General features: G+C 45.9%; 1 protein-coding gene across 1 annotated transcript; it reads right to left on the minus strand.

The window, feature by feature from the left end:
* Positions 1-2,383: 2,383 nt before the first annotated feature.
* On the minus strand, positions 2,384-5,170 carry IER3 (immediate early response 3). The gene is made up of 2 exons (XM_079967737.1): positions 4,902-5,170; positions 2,384-3,701 (listed from the first exon to the last, which is right to left on the minus strand). The coding sequence occupies exons 1-2, from the start codon at positions 5,121-5,123 to the stop codon at positions 3,375-3,377; spliced, it is 549 nt and encodes a 182-aa protein (XP_079823863.1). The 5' UTR covers positions 5,124-5,170; the 3' UTR covers positions 2,384-3,374.
* Between the last annotated feature and the right edge of the window lie 12,696 nt (positions 5,171-17,866).

The raw sequence follows: 17,866 nt of genomic DNA on the forward strand, positions 1-17,866 counted from the left end.
GTGTGCTTTAAATGTGTGTTACATGTGTTTTTGATGTATGGTATGGGTGTGACCTTAGAGGCCTTAACCTTCCTTTGCCCCGAGATAACAATCAGCTCTCAAGTCACCAGAAATATGAATCAAGTATTATTTCCCCATAGTTTTTGCTCAACTGATAAAAAACAACAACGGGCTGGATGAGCCAGCAGGGTGTCGTGGTTAAATGTCAGATTAGGACCAGGGACACCCTGGTAAAAATAATAAAAAAATCCCCACCCACTCATGAAGCTTACGGATTGACCTTCAGCCAGTCAGTGAGCTTATTCTGCCTCACAAGATGGATGAGAGGATAAAACAGGCTGTTGGGTCATTACCTCCCCGAAGCAAGAGCATGGTAAATATGACCTTTTTGAAATGGGTGCTTCACCACTCCGTCATCTTGGTTTCCCCACGAGTGACACTGAAGCTGTGGGCAGCTCAGGGGACCTCTGAGCGACAGCCTAGCACCCTAAATCCACATATATCCATATACCGACAGGCCTGCCAGTTTAGACAATAGTTTATGGGAAGTGGGTGTCCCCAAAAGCCTAGACTGGCAAGGGTTTCCACGATAAACTAGACGTTCCTAGACCATTCTAGGAATTGTGGCTCTCTGAAGGGAACAGGGGTCTTCTAAATAACAGTCAACACCATTAACTGCAGCTCCTAGAATTCTCTGGGGGGAACCCACTATTGTTTATAGTGGTATTATAGTGCTTTAAATGTATGGTGCGAATTTGATTTATATCTGGCCTTTATTGAGCATTCATCCTGATTGGTTATGGGGAAGTTATATGCAAGGAGCGGTCCTGCTGATTTGCTCTCAGGATGTTTGCATGTCTACCTGTTAATCGTTCATTCACCCCCCCCCCACACACACTTTTCAACACGTTTCCTTGTAACTTTCCAACCTGCAAACAGACACCCCGCCCCCGGCAAGTGGAATTCCCCACCCCCACCCCCACTAGACTGACAGAGCATTTTAACCCACATTAACAGTGCAAACCTAAAGTTATGGCATGTGCTTGAATTCCTCCTGCAAAATGGCGCCAGCCTGGAGGTACACCCTAAGTATATCCATGGTCAGATTGGTAACAAGCTCCCCGGATTTTGCTTCTCCTTGAAGGATACGGCTTGACTTTGTTGCGTACGTCACCCAGAGTCCTCTACTCTGCACACAACTTGACCACAGCCTCTCGTTTGCTCCTGATAGAGTATACAGTATGTAAGAGCTAGTTGGCCGTGAACCTTATATTTAACTGGGTTTGTTATTGGAGCCTTTCTTGGCCGTTTCTTGTAAGAGCCAGTGTGGTATAGTGGTTAAGAGCAGTGGACTCGTAATCTGGTGAACCGGGTTCGCATCTCCGCTCCTCCACATGCAGCTGCTGGGTGGTCACACTTCTCTGAAGTCTCTCAGCCATACTCACTTCACAGAGTGTTTGTTGTGGGGGAGGAAGGGAAAAGGAGATTGTCCACTGCTTTTAGACTCCTTAGGGTAGTGATAAAGCGGGATATCAAATCCAAACTCTTCTTCTTCTTGGGTTCATTCAGCTACTCCTAAAAATAAGAAATGATCTAGCACAATTCTGGGTAGCATTACCGATGCTACTGCCTATGGAAGCAGAGACTGGAATTCAACACACCCTCTTGATCAGCACAATAACTTTTAACTGTGCAATTGAACGTCCCCTCTTTGACTTCTTCCTGTGCCCCTCCCAAATCAGTTAATGATTTCCCCGCTCCCCAACCCTCTGGAGCAGGCATAGGCAAACTTGGCCCTCCAGATGTTTTGGGACTACAACTCCCATGCTCCCTAGCTAACAGGACCAGTGGTCAGAGATGATGGGAATTGTAGTCCTAAAACATCTGGAGGGCCAAGTTTGCCTATGCCTGCTCTGGAACAATTTGGGGGAAAGGAGTGGGGGAGTCCCACTGAGCAGCTAAAGGTCTTTGCAGTGACAGAACAAGTGCATTGGATACCACCCAAAATCTCCCATCTTGGTGCTTATCACTCACACCTATGTAGTAACAGGGAAGTACTGCTAGGCTATAGCGCTTGACCAGGGTTTTGAAGACCTTTAATTCCCTTCTGAAGCAAGGAAATTGCAATATGCTGAGCTGGTCCATTTAGCTCAGTGTTGTCTACACGGACTGGCAGCAGTTATCTGGGTTTTCAGAGAGGGATGTCTCCCAACACTACCCAGAGATGTTGAGGATTGAAACTGGAACTGCCAGCAAATGTTCTTCATCCAGAAGCCCCTCTTTGCAGTCATCTGTTTTATTTTTCTATTATATCTCCCAGCTGACTAGGCTATTCTCCTCCCACAACACTTTGACAAAAGTGTCAGTCAGACCAAAAATAAAAGTGTGTCTCATGTAAAACATTTATTCACTTTTGTTCACAGAACATACAGAGTTCAGACAATTCATCTGCAATAGCGTGGACACGCACAAGTGCAATTCACAAAAGAAATCTACTGCAATTTCAGAAATGCTGTTGTGGAAGTGGTTGTTGCTTTTGAGAGCATGCTTACACAGTAAGCAAACACTGCTGGCTAATATCTGGAGCAGAATAAATTTTAAGTCAAGTCTCCTAGGATGCCTTTGCTTTTCCTTTTCACCGTGTCCTTCTCTGTCAGTGAGCCAGAATTGCTGTGGCTTGTTTTTCCCCCATCAGCCTCAGAAAATGTCATAGCTTGTGGGCGGGTTGTTACCTATCTGATTTTCTGTAATCTCAGAGCTGTCACACTAATAATTTCCCCACCAAACCAGCTAAGAACATCATAGCACCATCCTCCAATGTTCCTAACCCTACTTTAATCTTCATAATTTTTTAAAATATTTCCCCACTTAAGCTCTAATACGATTATGTCCGGCCACGACAGAGAAAGACGTACATGACAAGTTGTGTGTGTTTTTATTTCAGCCCAACGGTGTAAGCCAGCATTTTCACTTGCAAACTCCCAGTTTCACGCAGATTTAAATTAAGTCAGTTTAAATTAAACACATTAATTTATACATAATTATTATTAATAATTATTATTAATTAAATAAATATTAAATTAACATCCTTCACTCTGCCTGCCAGATGTCTGATCCGCTGCAGAAATAAAATAACATTAAATAAAAACACAAAACCTTCCCCTTTCCGTTCAAAATGTAGTGTTGGTTCAAGTTTCTTTTGACGTCAGTCTTGCTTGGTTTGGAGCAAAATTGCTCCGGAACGCCAGAAGGAGCTGGCTGTGTTTCAAACGGCATTTAACTCATTCGTGGCTTGAATTCTGCTTTTTCTCAAGCCAGATGTGAGCACTTCAGCCTGGGCTCCCCCCTCACAGTTCTCTCCCCCTTGGGGGCCTTCAGAAAGCAGCTGGCCTCTGCTCCAAAAACTGGGTGATGTCGATGGCAGATTCGGCTGCCTCCCAATCTCCCCAGTCCCAACCGGTGCTGTTGGCTGCCTCTTCGATTTCAAAGGATGCCACGATGAGCTGCTCAAGGAAGTTCTCCTCCTGGAATCCCCTCATCTCTGTGGAGCAGACAGAGACGTTTTCCTCCGCATTCTGGGAGGCGTCCACGACAGAGAATTCTTCTTCAGCACTGTAGACTTGGAAGAAGATGATAGTGAGAAGGATAACGAAAAGGTGTTTGACGTAGCTGCGCTCTTCGGCGGGATAGTAGCGCTTTACCTGTAAAGAGAGGAAGAGCAGGCAGTTAGAAACACAAGAATGATCCCAGATTCGCATTCACAGTTATGCGTGTTTCCCAGAATCCCTTTCAGCTGGCCTAGAAATCCAGTTGCAGGGCGGACCTTTTCCCAGAATGCAATGCTGTTTCCCACTGCCCTGCACCAAACTCACCAGTGATTTCCCTCTGCTGTCAGCATGTTGCAATGCATTTTTCAAAATACACCCCTCCTAATCTCACCTACGCGGTTACTTAGCTCCACCAACCAATTCACAACCACCCTTCCTCAGATCAAAATTCAAGGGGGGGGGGGACCCAAAACAAATCTTGGCTCTGCTCCACTAGGGAGAGTCCTTGCTACCAAACCTTATGGAGGAGAGGGAACTCTCTCCCCATTGATTCAGTGGGGAGGGGAGGATCCTACAACATGTTGAAGCAGGTAACATGGGATGTTTATCTGTGAACAGATCCTGCCTCTGTACCTGTTTCAGCATGTTGACTGGATTGCCATCTTCCCTGCTGGCAAAGCTCTTTGGGTTTTTCCCCTTCATCCACTGCCCGCCCCCCTTTTTTTGGCAAAGCTCATGCGTTCCTGGCAGATGCATGACGTAAATTCAAGAGCTTGCCACCTTACCTTGCAGATAGATGCAAGGATAGGGAAAGTTTTGCCTGTGGGGGGTTTTAGTCAGCCGTGCAACTTTTGGCAAAGCTCAGGAAGCCTGCCAGTAAAGGGGGGGGAACTAGGACTGGATATTATGAAACACGCACCATACACAGAAAACACATTCTGCCTCTACACAAAGAATCCTGCGAACTGTGTTGTTGTTTTTTTAAAAAAAGTGTGCTGGGAATTGTAGCTCTGTGAGGGGCAAACTAAAGTTCCCAGAATTCTCAGGGGGTGTTCTTTAAATGTAGGGTGCTTGCAAAACCTTATTTAGCTCCTCTTCCTTCCCTCCTTCCTTCTTATTAGAAACCTGGATTGGGAGAATCTGCTGATCTCCCCCAAAGCTGCCACCCTGCGCTCTCTTACTCGGGGGAAAAGGTCCCACTGAACTCAGTAGGCTTACTTCTTGAGTAAATGTGCATAGGATCGCGCTGTTAAGAGGGGTCCCGTTTCTCTGCCCCTCAGGAAAACCCCCTCCCCCTTCCAGATGAACCCAGGAATCCGAGCTCCCCTGCTGGGCGTGGGTGCGTTCACTTACCACTCGGGGATAAAGCACCCTCCGGGATCGCTTCTTGATCCTGTTCGATTTGGAGAGGTTCCTGGGAGCCGGGCTTTCGCCGGCTTCCGGGAGAGGATCGAAAGTGAAGTATTGGGGCCCAGTGGGCTCAGGCCTGCCGGGGCCGGGGGCCATCTTAAGGGCGGGCAGAGCTGGCGTGCAAGCGTAGCACATCGTCGCAGTCGCGCCGTACAAGGTATTCATGCAGCGAGAGCGAGCGCAGAGCGAAGCGACTTTTTGTCAGATTGACTTAGGCGCCCGCCGGGCAGGAGCTTTTATGAATGGCAGAGGCCACGCCCCCGCCGCCACCCGATTGGCCGAGGCAGCCTGATGCTCGGCAGACAGCTCAGCCTGGAAAATCCAGACCTTCCAAAGTGCAGAGCTGGCTGAGCGCCCGGGAGGAAATGTGAGGCAATGGCACGCAAAGAGAGAGAGAGAGTGAAAAGAGCAGGATTGCGTAATTTGCAAAGAGCAGAGCGATATAGACTGAAAACAAACAAGCGCGCCAGTGCCCTTTCCTCATTTAATAGCTCGCTGCCTATATGGATGCACACATCCAAGGCCGGATTGAGGTTTGATGAGGTCCTAAGCTACTGAAGGTAATGGGGCCATTTATATGTCCAGCTGTCCTTTGTCAACAACGAATTGTCACTGTTTCTTGTGTTGAATGTATGCTATATGGTAATTTATGGACCTGATAGGTATCTAAAGCCACTTGCGCATATCAAAATATGTATTTTATCAAAGTGGTTGTTGAACTGAAATATGATTAAGAAGACGTATATTAATAGGTAAAAGTAAAGGGACCCCTGACCGTTAGGTCCAGTTGCGGACGACTCTGGGGTTGCGGCGCTCATCTCGCTTTATTGGCCAAGGGAGCCGGCGTACAGCTTCTGGGTCATGTGGCCAGCATGACTAAGCCGCTTCTGGCGAAACAGAGCAGCGCACGGAAACACCGTTTACCTTCCCGCTGGAGCGTTACCTATTTATCTACTTGCACTGGCGTGCTTTCGAACTGCTAGGTTAGCAGGAGCAGAGACCGAGCAACGGGAGCTCACCACGTCGCGGGGATTCGAACCACTGACCTTCTGATCTGCAAGCCCTAGGCTCTGTGGTTTAACCCACAACATCACCCATGTCCCTCAAGTATATTAATAGTGAAATACAATTAAGAAGAAGTATATTAATAGTGATAGTGACATTTTAGGTAGCAGGCGGGGCCCATTACTTGCATCATAGGAGCCTAAACAACACAAAACACTGTTGCTGTATGTAGGTTTTATTTTATTTGTTTTTTATATTTTGGAAATGTACATCCAGGTTTTTTTTCCTTTAAATTTTTTTGGGCCTCCAAGAGAGTGGAGCCCTAAGCTATAACTTGTTTAGCTTATATGTAAATCTGGCACTGCACACATCCTGCCCTGGTCTTTGAAGTACACAAAGAGGCCAGCGCAGAAGGTGAATAAAGAATGGATAGTATTTAAAGAATATTTGAAAACCTATTATGATAGCAAAAACCTCCTGGCAGACCTTAAATGATTCTTGTCATGTATAGACAACAAACTAAAAAACATTTCTCTGAAGGAAATTAAGGAAACAAAGTATAATAATATGATAGTGTGAAAAAACCAACAAATGAGACTTAGTTTTTTGAGAACAATCAGAAGTTTATATTATCCTTCTTACTTTCATTTTTTATTTCCTTTTTAAATTTTTTGTTGTATTTTTCTTTTTCTTGTGTAGCGTTCGTGCATAAACTGTAATATGGCAAATGGTTGTGTAAATATGTGTTGAATACTTCATCAAGATTTATAAAAAAACAGAAAGGGGGGGAAATAAATACACAAAGTGGCCAGTGACTTTTATAAATCTATGCAGCGCGACATCTGCACACAGGCACACATGGACAGGTGGTGTTGTTGTTGGTGGTATACTGGGGTCAACGTGAACACACAGAAGTAGACAAGGGTTCTGTCATGGATGCTTTAATATGGTGCTGGAGGAGACTCTTGAGAGTCCCATGGACTGCAAGAAGAACAAACCTCTCCATTCTGAAGGAAATCAGCCCTGAGTGCTCACTGGATGGACAGATCCTGAAGCTGAGGCTCCAATACTTTGGCCACCTCATGTGAAGAGAAGACTCCCTGGATGTTGGGAAAGATGGAGGGCACAAGGAGAAGGGAACAACAGAGGACGAGATGGTTGGACAGTGCTCTCGAAGCTACCAGCATGAGTTTGACCAAACTGCGGGAGGCAGTGCCTGGCGTGCTCCGGTCCATGGGGTCACGAAGAGTCGGACACGACTAAATGACTAAATAACAACAACAACAACCAAGAAAAAAGCACACCAAGAACTCTGGCTAATATAACAACAACAACAGAGGTAGAAGGGCCCTGAGGATCATCTGGTCCAACCCACCGCAATACAGGAATACGCATCTGTCCCTGATTTGCTTGGTAGATCAAAATTTTAATAAGGAATGTTGAAATTTTATAACTTCACTTAAAAACCTTTGTAAACAGTTAAAATCATTAGTAGGCTTGGAATATCACTTGTAGTTTAATGGTGAATTTTGGACACAATGGAGGGGTAAAAGATTTTGGATTATCATAAAGCAGGGGTCAGCAACCTTTTTCAGCCATGGGCTGGTCCACCGTCCCTCAGACCATGTGGTGGGCCGGACTATATTTTGAAGAAAAATAATAATGAACGAATTCCTGTGCCCCACAAATAACCCAGAGATGCATTTTAAATAAAAGCACACATTCTGCTCATGTAAAAACATGCTGATTCCCAGACCGTCTGCAGGCTGGATTTAGAAGGCGATTGGGCCACACCCGGCCCCCGGGCCTTAGTTTGCCTCCCCCTGTCATAAAGGATGCAGGAGGAAATGATTAACAATAGGACCCACAAAGGGGAGGAGGGAAGTCCAAGAAATTCCTTGGAATCTTGTTTTTATGTTTTATGTTGGATATATGTGACTGTAAAATTTTAATTTGAAAAACCAAATAAATAAACAAATTTTAAAAAGAGAAAAGAACGAGCAGCTGTCCCAAACAGGGATTGAACCCACAACCTTGACATTATCAGTACCACACTCTAACCAACGGAGCTATCTAGCTGACATATTTAGCTGAGATTCCTGCACCACAGGGAGTTGGACGAGATGATCCATCGGGTCCCTTCCAACCCTATAGTTCTATGATTCTATGAAAGCTTATGGTGTAATAAATGACCGTGTTGGTATTCAGGGTGCCACAAGACTCTGCTGTCCCACACACACACACTGAATGGACCTGCATTGCTGGGGGTTGGACTAGATGACCCCTGGGGTCCCATCCAACTCTGCAATTCTGTGATTTGCTACGAAGGCAGGAGAAGACCTCACAAAGATGCTCCAAGAGGTAGTTCCAGGTATGGAAAAGAGCAGGAAAGAGCAAAAGACCTTTGGATGATGGAGGGAATTGGAGGTGGAGGTGCTGAAGGTCACAGACAGCAGGGAGTTGAGGACAGAGAGAAATAAGGGCAGGGGAGAGACAAGGAAAGCTTCGAAGGTAAAGATGGGGATCCTGCACAGGACCTGGGTGCAGGTTGAAAGCCTGTGTAGGGACTGAAGGAGAGGACACTTCTTACACGCTCTTAAAATATTGTCCTGATTTGGGGGAGGGGAGACTAGGTTGTATGCCAAGATCCTTCTAATCCTTCTAAGGAACCCACTGTTGTATAATACTGTTTTATAATTTATGATAATTTAGAATTAAAATGTATTTTCATGTAATGTTTGATACTTCCAGCTGATGAAGGTGAATACATCGAAACAGGGCCCTCTCCTGGTTTCTGACCCATAATAGACTTCTGACTTCTGCTCAATGATTGAAACTAAAACCTTCACGTCAAATCTTACTATGGACTAACATGAACTTATCTCTACTCATAAACTCTTATCTTTAGTACTGTAACGAATTATTGTGTTATACATATCCTTATGAGTTTGAGTTTGTAATCTCTGTTTGAGTTTGTAATCTCTATTTGAGTTTGTAATCCTTGTCAGAATACATACTTTTGAATGGATTAGTTTTTATTACAATTGACTATTGATTTGCGGGTAGGGACCGCTCCCTCTATTGAAACTTACATTGGCCTGAGTTCTTGTTGTGCTTTTTTCTTGGTAAGAGCCTTCTAATGCGTGGGTGCTTTGAACAGCCAGGCTAGTTTCCTGGTGAGGTGATAGCTCGGTACTGGGCTATTAAGGGAACAAAGGAACAATGTGACCTAGAAGCAACAGGCTGGGAAGCCAGAGAATCAGAGCGATCCTTGATTTCTGTCTGAATCCAAGGCTGTGGCTATGGATGAAGCAAGACTCTCTTGCGGTGTTAATGCTGTGAACCCCTCTGTCATAGGCTCAGGTTGTACGTAGATACGTAGATTCCTGTTTACGAACGATTCAGTTTACGAACTCCGCAAAACCAGAAGTAGTGTCCCGGTTTGCGAACTTTACCTCAGTCTAAGAAGGGAATCTGAACGGTGGAAGGGCACTGGCGGCGGGAGCAGTGGCGTAGCGTGGGGGGTGCAGGGGGGGCCGGCCGCACCGGGCGCAACATCTGGGGGTTAGGGTTAGGGGTAGGGTTAGGGGGCGCAAATCCACGGGTTAGGGGGCGCAAATTACTTGCCTTGCCCCGGGTGCTGACAACCCACGCTACGCCACTGGGTGGGAGGCCTCATTAGGGAAAGCGCCCCTCGGTTTAAGAATGGTTTTGGTTTAAGAACGGAGTTCCGGAATGGATTAGGTTCGTAAACCAAGGTACCACTGTACAGTGGTACCTTGGGTTACAGATGCTTCAGGTTACATACGCTTCAGGTTACAGACTCCACTAACCCAGAAATAGTACCTCAGGTTAAGAACTTTGCTTCAGGATGAGAACAGAAATCGTGCAGCGGTGGCGCAGGGGCAGCAGGAGGCCCCATTAGCTAAAGTGGTGCTTCAGGTTAAGAACAGTTTCAGGTTAAGAACGGACCTCCGGAAGGAATTAAGTTCTTAAACCAAGGTACCACTATATATGTAAATAAACCATACATCATAAAGACACAGCAGTCTACTGTACCTCATTCCAAAGGAAACATGACTGGAACCTCTGGAATCTTGCACCGCTCAGAGAATATAACAATATGTTTGTTGTATTTTAAGGTAAAAGGTAAAGGTAAAGGACCCTGGATGGTTAAGTCCAGACAAAGACGACTATGGGGTGCGGCGCTCATCTTGCTTTCAGACAAAACAGGTCATGTGAGCAGCATGACTAAACTGCTTCTTGCGCAACAAGACACCATGACAGAAACCAGAGCACACAGAAATGCCGTTTACCTTCCCGCCGCAGCGGTACCTATTTATCTCCTTGCACTGGTGTGCTTTTGAACTGCTAGGTTGGCAGGAGCTGGGACAGAGCAACAGGAGCTCACCCCGTCGCGGGGATTCGAACTGCCAACCTTCTGACCGGCAAACTCAAGGCTCAGTGGTTTAGACCACAGCTCCACCCAAGGACCTGAAGGTGAAGAATGGGTAAATAACAACAATCCTCAAAATAGGTAAAATTGGTGATGTTTTCCAAAGACCATCACTTTACCAGGAAGGTATGAGGAAGCAACAGGGGGTGGATGTAGCCGTGTACTACATCCGTGTACTACATCCGTGTACTACCCCGTAATATGTCATTTTGGTCTCCCCCACATAAAGATTCTTTTGCCAAATGTAGGTTCTCTCTGACACACACCCTACGAGAGCATGAAATAAACAAGCAACTGCGGCAACACAAATATGCCCTCGTCCCAGCATAAACATCCTGCGCACGGAACACCCCCACAGCATCCCACTGCTACCGTTAACATGCTCTCTGGCCCCATGAAATTTTGCAAACACACAAACAGTCAGGCCACATATTGGACATGTGCAGTTGTTGAAATATAGGTCTGACACATGAAAAGGAGAAGCCAGGGAGGCGTAAGCAGGCCAAGAAGAAACGTAAAGTTCAGTTATTGGAGAAAAACAAAAAAGAACTGGATACGAGAAACAAGTTTAAAGATTGTAATACAGTCTCCTTCACTATTCCCATTCATGTTTGATAGCTGCCAGCTGCCGCACAACTTGATGGGGGCTCAGGGCAGCTGAGGCAGGACCAGTAACTGCAAACAAAAAGCATGGAAAACCCCCCACCATACCTTCAAAGTTTAATTAATACTTACAACCAGCTTACAAAGTGTTGGTGGGGAAATTAAAGCAGCTGGTAAAATATATATATTGCAGTGGAGAAGCAGTGATGGGGTGTGTGTGCTTAACCCTTTCTCTGATATGTTTTCCCACTGAAAATAACCCTCTACTCACCATCATGGGGACACACACACACACATTGAAAGAGAGAGAGAGAGAGAGGTGCATTCAAGTCATTTTAGACTTTGGACGTAACGGTCTTACGGAGGGGCACTGTCCCTCAGACCTTGTGGGGGGGACGGACTATATTTTGAAGAAAAAAACATGAACGAGTTCCTATGCCCCACAAATAACCCAGAGATGCATTTTAAATAAAAGGGCACATTCTACTCATGTAAAAACACGTTGATTGCTGGACCGTCCGCGGGCCAAATTTAGAAGGCGATTGGGTCGGATCCGGCCCCCGGGCCTTAGTTTGCCTACCCATGCTTTAGATGGTAACACACATTTTTTCAGTTACTTTGAAAAAAGTGATAAGCCGGCTGTGCTGAGTTAGGGGTCCTTCTGCTCCTTCGGCCAATCAGTGGCACCCATTGGGACTGGTAGGGTGACAGGCAGGGAGGCCACCAGTAGGTGGAGCCAGAGCCAATGACAGGCAGCACCACCTGATTCTTGTTCTGCCCCCCTCTTCCTCCCTGCTGAGATCTACAAAGGCAAAACTGAAACTAAGGAGGAGGAAGTGGGCAGGTTTGTTAAGAAGGCAGGCAGGCTTGTGGTGGTGGCGGTTGGCTGGGGTTGGTGTGTTGATGTGTCTGTCATCCTGCCCAGATGCCTAATATTCAGGGCAATTATCCATGTTGAAGGATGGGCCAAATTGGCAGTAGAACCAGCCTCCCATTGAAGCATCATGGTCTCAGCCACCCTGGTGTTCCCTGTAGATTTTGTTGTTGTTTAGTCGTTTAGTCCAACCATCTCGTCCTCTGTCGTCCCCTTCTCCTTGTGCCCTCCATCTTTCCCAACATCAGGGTCTTTTCCAGGGAGTCTTCTCTTCTCATGAGGTGGCCAAAGTACTGGAGCCTCAGCTTCAGGATCTGTCCTTCCAGTGAGCACTCAGGGCTGATTTCCTTCAGAATGGATAGGTTTGATCTTCTTGCAGTCCATGGGACTCTCAAGAGTCTCCTGCAGCACCATAATTCAAAATTCCTGTAGATTAGAAGCTCCTCATATCTCAATTAATTGGCTCCATCCAGTTAAGGACCCCTCTCACTTCTTTTCAGCAGTAAATTTGGATTTCCCATATCCAGGGACGATCTTGACAATCCGGCGCCAAACTGTCATCATTTTGTTCCCGGACGCATTGCAGTGGGGTTCCCCCCCCCCATCATGTTCCTGAGTCAGAACATTTCCCCCTCCCCACCCTTCACATAGATGTTACTTCCTCTGTGTTTTTCATTGGTTTCTCAAGCATGGATTGCCATAATGCGCTCCGCCTAGGGCTTCCCTTGTGCTTGACCTGGAAACTGGAGCTAGTCCAGAATACTGCAGCACGGTTGCTGACAACACACAGCCCTGTCAGAATATAACACTTCTGCTCAGAGATCTGCACGGGTTGATTTGTTACTGACCCAAGCTTGAGGTTTTACTATTGGTATGAGACTCTTGAGAGTCCCCTGGACTGCAAGAAGATTAAACCTCTCCATTCTGAAGGAAATCAGCCCTGAGTGCTCACTGGAAGGGCAGATCCTGAAGCTGAGGCTCCAATACTTTGGCCACCTCATGAGAAGAGAAGACTCCCTGGAAAAGACCCAGATGCTGGGAAAGATGGAGGGCACAAGGAGAAGGGGACGACAGAGGACGAGATGGTTGGACAGTGTTCTCGAAGCTACCAGCGTGAGTTTGACCAAACTGCGGGAGGCAGTGGAAGACCGGAGGGCCTGGCGTGCTCTGGTCCATGGGGTCATGAAGAGTCGGACACGACTAAACGACTAAACAACAACAACATCAAGCTTTCAATGGCTTGGGACCAGTTTATTTGGGGGGAACCACATTATCCTACAGGAGAAGGCAGACAATGTGGATAGAGGCTAGTTCAGGGGTCAGCACACTTTTTCAGCAGCGGGCCGGTCCACTGTCCCTCAGACCTTGTGGGGGGCCAGACTATATTTTGGGGGGAAATATGAATGAATTCCTATGCCCCACAAATAACTCAGAGATGCATTTTAAATAAAAGGGCACATTCTGTTAGGATATAGTTCCATTCCACCTTTAGAACAGATGTGTGGATTGTTGTATGTCACATGTCTGTTTACATTCCAGCACAGTCTGCTGGGAACTTCCGTTGTATATTGCTTTTGCTATACTGCTGTTTGCTTGGACACGAAGGGAAGCAGACATGTTTTCCCCCCCTTTGTTCCTGAACTATGTTGAATAAACGCCTGTAAATATGCTTACACATGTCTCTGTCCGCCACTTCCGTTGTGAAGATTTATTCACTCTGTTGATTAGAGCGCGCTCAGTCTCTGAAGGCTTCTGAGGCTCGAGTCGCTGATAGATGCTGTTCTGAGAACCGGAGTTTGCCCGGCTGCTGGCCGGCAGCTGGAGCCAGCTTGGGGCCTGCCCAATACCCCCATCTCCCTGGACGCATCCCAACACATTCTACTCATGTAAAAACACACTGATTCCTAGACCATCTGCGGGTCGGATTTAAGGCGATTGGACCGGATCCGGCCCCCGGCCCTTAGTTTGCCTACCCATAGGCTAGTTTACACAGACTCCAGGTATGGACAGGAAATAGCAGTTTGGTGTGAAGAATGTCGAGATCTAATGGAAGATCAAGGGAAGTAATAGTGCCACTGTATTCTGCTCTGGTCAGACCTCACCTGGAGTACTGTGTCCAGTTCTGGGCACCACAGTTCAAGAAGGACACTGACAAACTGGAACGTGTCCAGAGGAGGGCAACCAAAATGGTCAAAGGCCTGGAAACGATGCCTTATGAGGAACGGCTAAGGGAGCTGGACATGTTTAGCCTGGAGAAGAGGAGGTTAAGGGGTGATATGATAGCCATGTTCAAATATATAAAAGGATGTCACATAGTGGAGGGAGAAAGGTTGTTTTCTGCTGCTCCAGAGAAGCTGACACGGAGCAATGGTTCCAAACTACAAGAAAGAAGATTCCACCTAAACATTAGGAAGAACTTCCTGACAGTAAGAGCTGTTCGACAGTGGAATTTGCTGCCAAGGAGTGTGGTGGAGTCTCCTTCTTTGGAGGTCTTTAAGCAGAGGCTTGACAACCATATGTCAGGAGTGCTCTGATGGTGTTTCCTGCTTGGCAGGGGGTTGGACTCAATGGCCCTTATGGTCTCTTCCAACTCTATGATTCTAATGGGCTTTTTTGTGGGCTACACTTGATCAAATGGGGGGGGGTGGAATATACCGTGAACGTGGTATATCCTGCTTGCGTCTAGATGGACCTTATATTTTATGAAAGTATTTCTGACGGAGTGTCAACTGTATTCCTGAGAAGACCAAATGTGAACTGGAACTTATTCTGTTTGCGTCATCTCACGTTCATAGTAAGTCAACTCCACTAACATAAAAGTTATAAATATCTCACAGCCCCTTACTCATCATTCTTGCCAAGAAGTGTGAGGAAGTGAGGAAGTGCAGGAACTCAGCTGGCAGTAGAGGCGGCAAGAGGAACATTATTTTTCTCATCAAGTAAAGAATTGAAAGTTAGAACAGAGAGAGAGAGAGAGAGAGAGAGAGAGAGAGAGAGAGAGAGAGAGAGAAGGGGGACTGCGGAACTGTTCTATAGAATGCACCAGTTCAGAATGAACTAGTTCTATTTAACAAAGTTCATTGAATTAGTTCAAAAAATCTCTGAACTAAACCTTAAGGTGGTTCCCACAATTTCCAGGTGAACCAAACGTGAATTAAGTTCATTTTGGGGCAGAGCTTTGAGTGTGTTCCCTCACCTGTGCTTTTTAAAAACTCTTTTGGCCTTTAAGGTTAAAGATAGCAATTGCAGGGCAAAATAAATTAAAGAATTCACATTCCATTGTGTGTGTGTGTTTTAATATTTTCTTAGTGTTCTTAAGCATATTTAATCTCTAAGCACAGTATTTTGTAACACTCCTGAATGCTGAAAATAAATTGGCAAATATCATTTGGGTCAACTTGAATTTAACAATGAACTGAAGTAGTTCGTTCTGTAAAGGGAGAAAGGTGCACAGAAATTCTTCTTTTCTACATGTTGAACTAGTATTATTTGTTCCTTTTTAAAATGAACTTTCCAAATTCTGCCTGTATCACATTTCATTTGGCCCTAAATGAAGGTCTCTTTTAAAAATGGAAATTTTACGTGATTTGTTACTAATGTAGGTATATCTGACACGCTGCATATTCTACATTCCTCCCTATCGGTGGGTGTTTGCAGTACACAATCCTAAGTTTCCTCTTTCCTCCCATCACATGACCCAATATGCCCCAAGAAACTGTGTTGTTGTTTTTTAAGCAATGAGTGAATTTGACAACTGTTTATAGGGAACTCTGGCAAGAGATATGCTTTGTGTGCAAGCAGCAGTTACTCTTCAAGCCATGTTTACATCTGGACCCAATTCATGGATATACAACAAAGAATAGGAATTTGGGGAAAGTGTTATCTTGTTTCTTCCGAGTCACCTAAATAGCTTGTGTGTCTAACGGCAATTTGGGTAGATGAATGGAAAGGAAAAAACACTGTATTGGCAATCTTGCAGGCAGTTTTCCCCAGTGCAGAGGAACTCTGCCATTCTAGAGGGAGAGCCAGCTCTGCGTTCCTTTCTCTCCCTCTCTCAAAAACTATATAATTATTTTTTCTTAACCAGCTTTACAGTCCAAGCAATCCAGGTTCCCTTCATTGCAAGCCAGGGATGAAACATTTCTAAATTTTGCATCAGATTTCTAGGAACCTCCATCAGATGATGCCATAGCTGTGTTTCCTGGCCCCACGGAAGCCTCTGAATCTGCTTTTGATTCTTTATTTAAAAAAACCCCGACTGAAACATGAGCAGAATCACGTCGCTGAGCATCATGTGTCGTTTGAGCTTCTGGGAGTGGATGTGGTTGCAGCAGCCACAAAGCCAGCGCTGAGCGCCTTGCAAAGGCGTCATCTGCTGCCAAGTGCTATTTCGGGCTGGATGTTTCCTGGAAAGAAAGTGGAAGTAAGCTAACACGCTCCATATCATCTCGCACAATTCAACCGGTTCAGCTGGGTCCAACAAACAGGAAAAGAAAAATGTGGGGGGTCGTGGGAATATTTCCTTGCTGACCATGGGCTATCTGTCACGTCACTTCGAGGAAACCCATTCCACAAGTGCCAGGGTGCACAAATGCAGTGGGCAGCGTTGGGCAGAAATGACACTAGACGAAATTCAAGTGAAAATATAGGACAGTTTCAAGAGAAACATTGCAATCTGAAAGTGATAAATGCCATGAATGCCAGAGGCTATAGAGTACAAACCAATGTCTTGTTGGACATTTTCCATATCTGCTATTGAGTCCTCGGAGCACAGATTCACACGAAGCGGCAACCAACCTTGCAGGATTTAACAGGATTTATTTGAAATGCATATGCAGGACAAAGGTACAGAGCGATAAATTCGCAATCTGCACACCCCAGTCTGGGTGCGCCCACTTTTATACCCCTTAGAATGCATAGACACGTGTTCACATGTAAAACATGTGATTTACACTAATAGCAATAAGATACAGTGGTGCCTCGCAAGACGAAAAGAATCCGTTCCCGCGATTCTCTTTGTCTAGCGGTTTTTTCGTCTTGCGAAGCAAGCCCATTAACGGCTTAGCAGATTAGCGCTATTAGCGGCTTAGCGGCTTTTAGCGGCTTTTAGCGGCTTATCAGCTTAGCGGATAAGCAGATAAGCGGCTTAACGGCTTAGAAAAAGGGGGAAGAAAGGGGGGGAAAGTCGGAAAAACTCGCAAGACATTTCGTCTTGCGAAGCAAGCCCATAGGGAAATTCGTTTTGCAAAGTGCCTCCAAAACGGAAAACCCTTTCGTCTAGCGGGTTTTTCGTCTTGCGAGGCATTCGTCTTGCGGGGCACCACTGTACAGCTTTGTTTCTTGTGTTACCCTCCTCCTTTTCAGTTCGCCTCCTCCTTTTCAGTTCGCCCCTTCCCGTCTGGGGTTACAATAACACCCATTCAGCCTTGCTTTTATTTCTACCCGCCTAAGCCAGACATTCCAGAGAGAGAGAGGCCCATTTTCACTGTAACATTTAAGCAAGAAGAAGGGGGGGGGGAACCTTGCTCTTCTGGCTGGTGTAAAAACCTCCCTCCCCCCTTTAAGGAAGGGGTTTGGGGATAACATTTGAGTGAGGAGAAAATGCCTCAAACAGTTTTTGGGATCATATAGAGGACAATATTCTAATGGCCCTTCAGTCTCATTTAGCAGGATTTCTGCCTATACTGTCAAACCTCTGCTCCCGAATGCCGCCGTCACTGTACGTTTTGGCTCCCGAATGCCGAAAACCCAGAAGTGTTCCAGTTTTCAAACATTTTTTGGAAGCCGGACATCCGACGTGGCTTCCGCTTGAGAGCAGGAAGCTCCTGCAGCCAATCAGAAGCCGCGCCTCAGTTGTGGAACATTTCGGAAGCTGAACGGGCTTCCGGAACAGATTAACTTTGACAACCGAGGTTTGACTGTATTACCAAAATTACCTACCCGTTCACAACATGAAAAGAATGCTACCCG

The sequence above is a fragment of the Podarcis cretensis genome (assembly GCF_951804945.1).
Source record: "Podarcis cretensis genome assembly, chromosome: 2".
In the NCBI taxonomy this organism is placed as follows: Eukaryota; Metazoa; Chordata; class Lepidosauria; order Squamata; family Lacertidae; genus Podarcis; species Podarcis cretensis.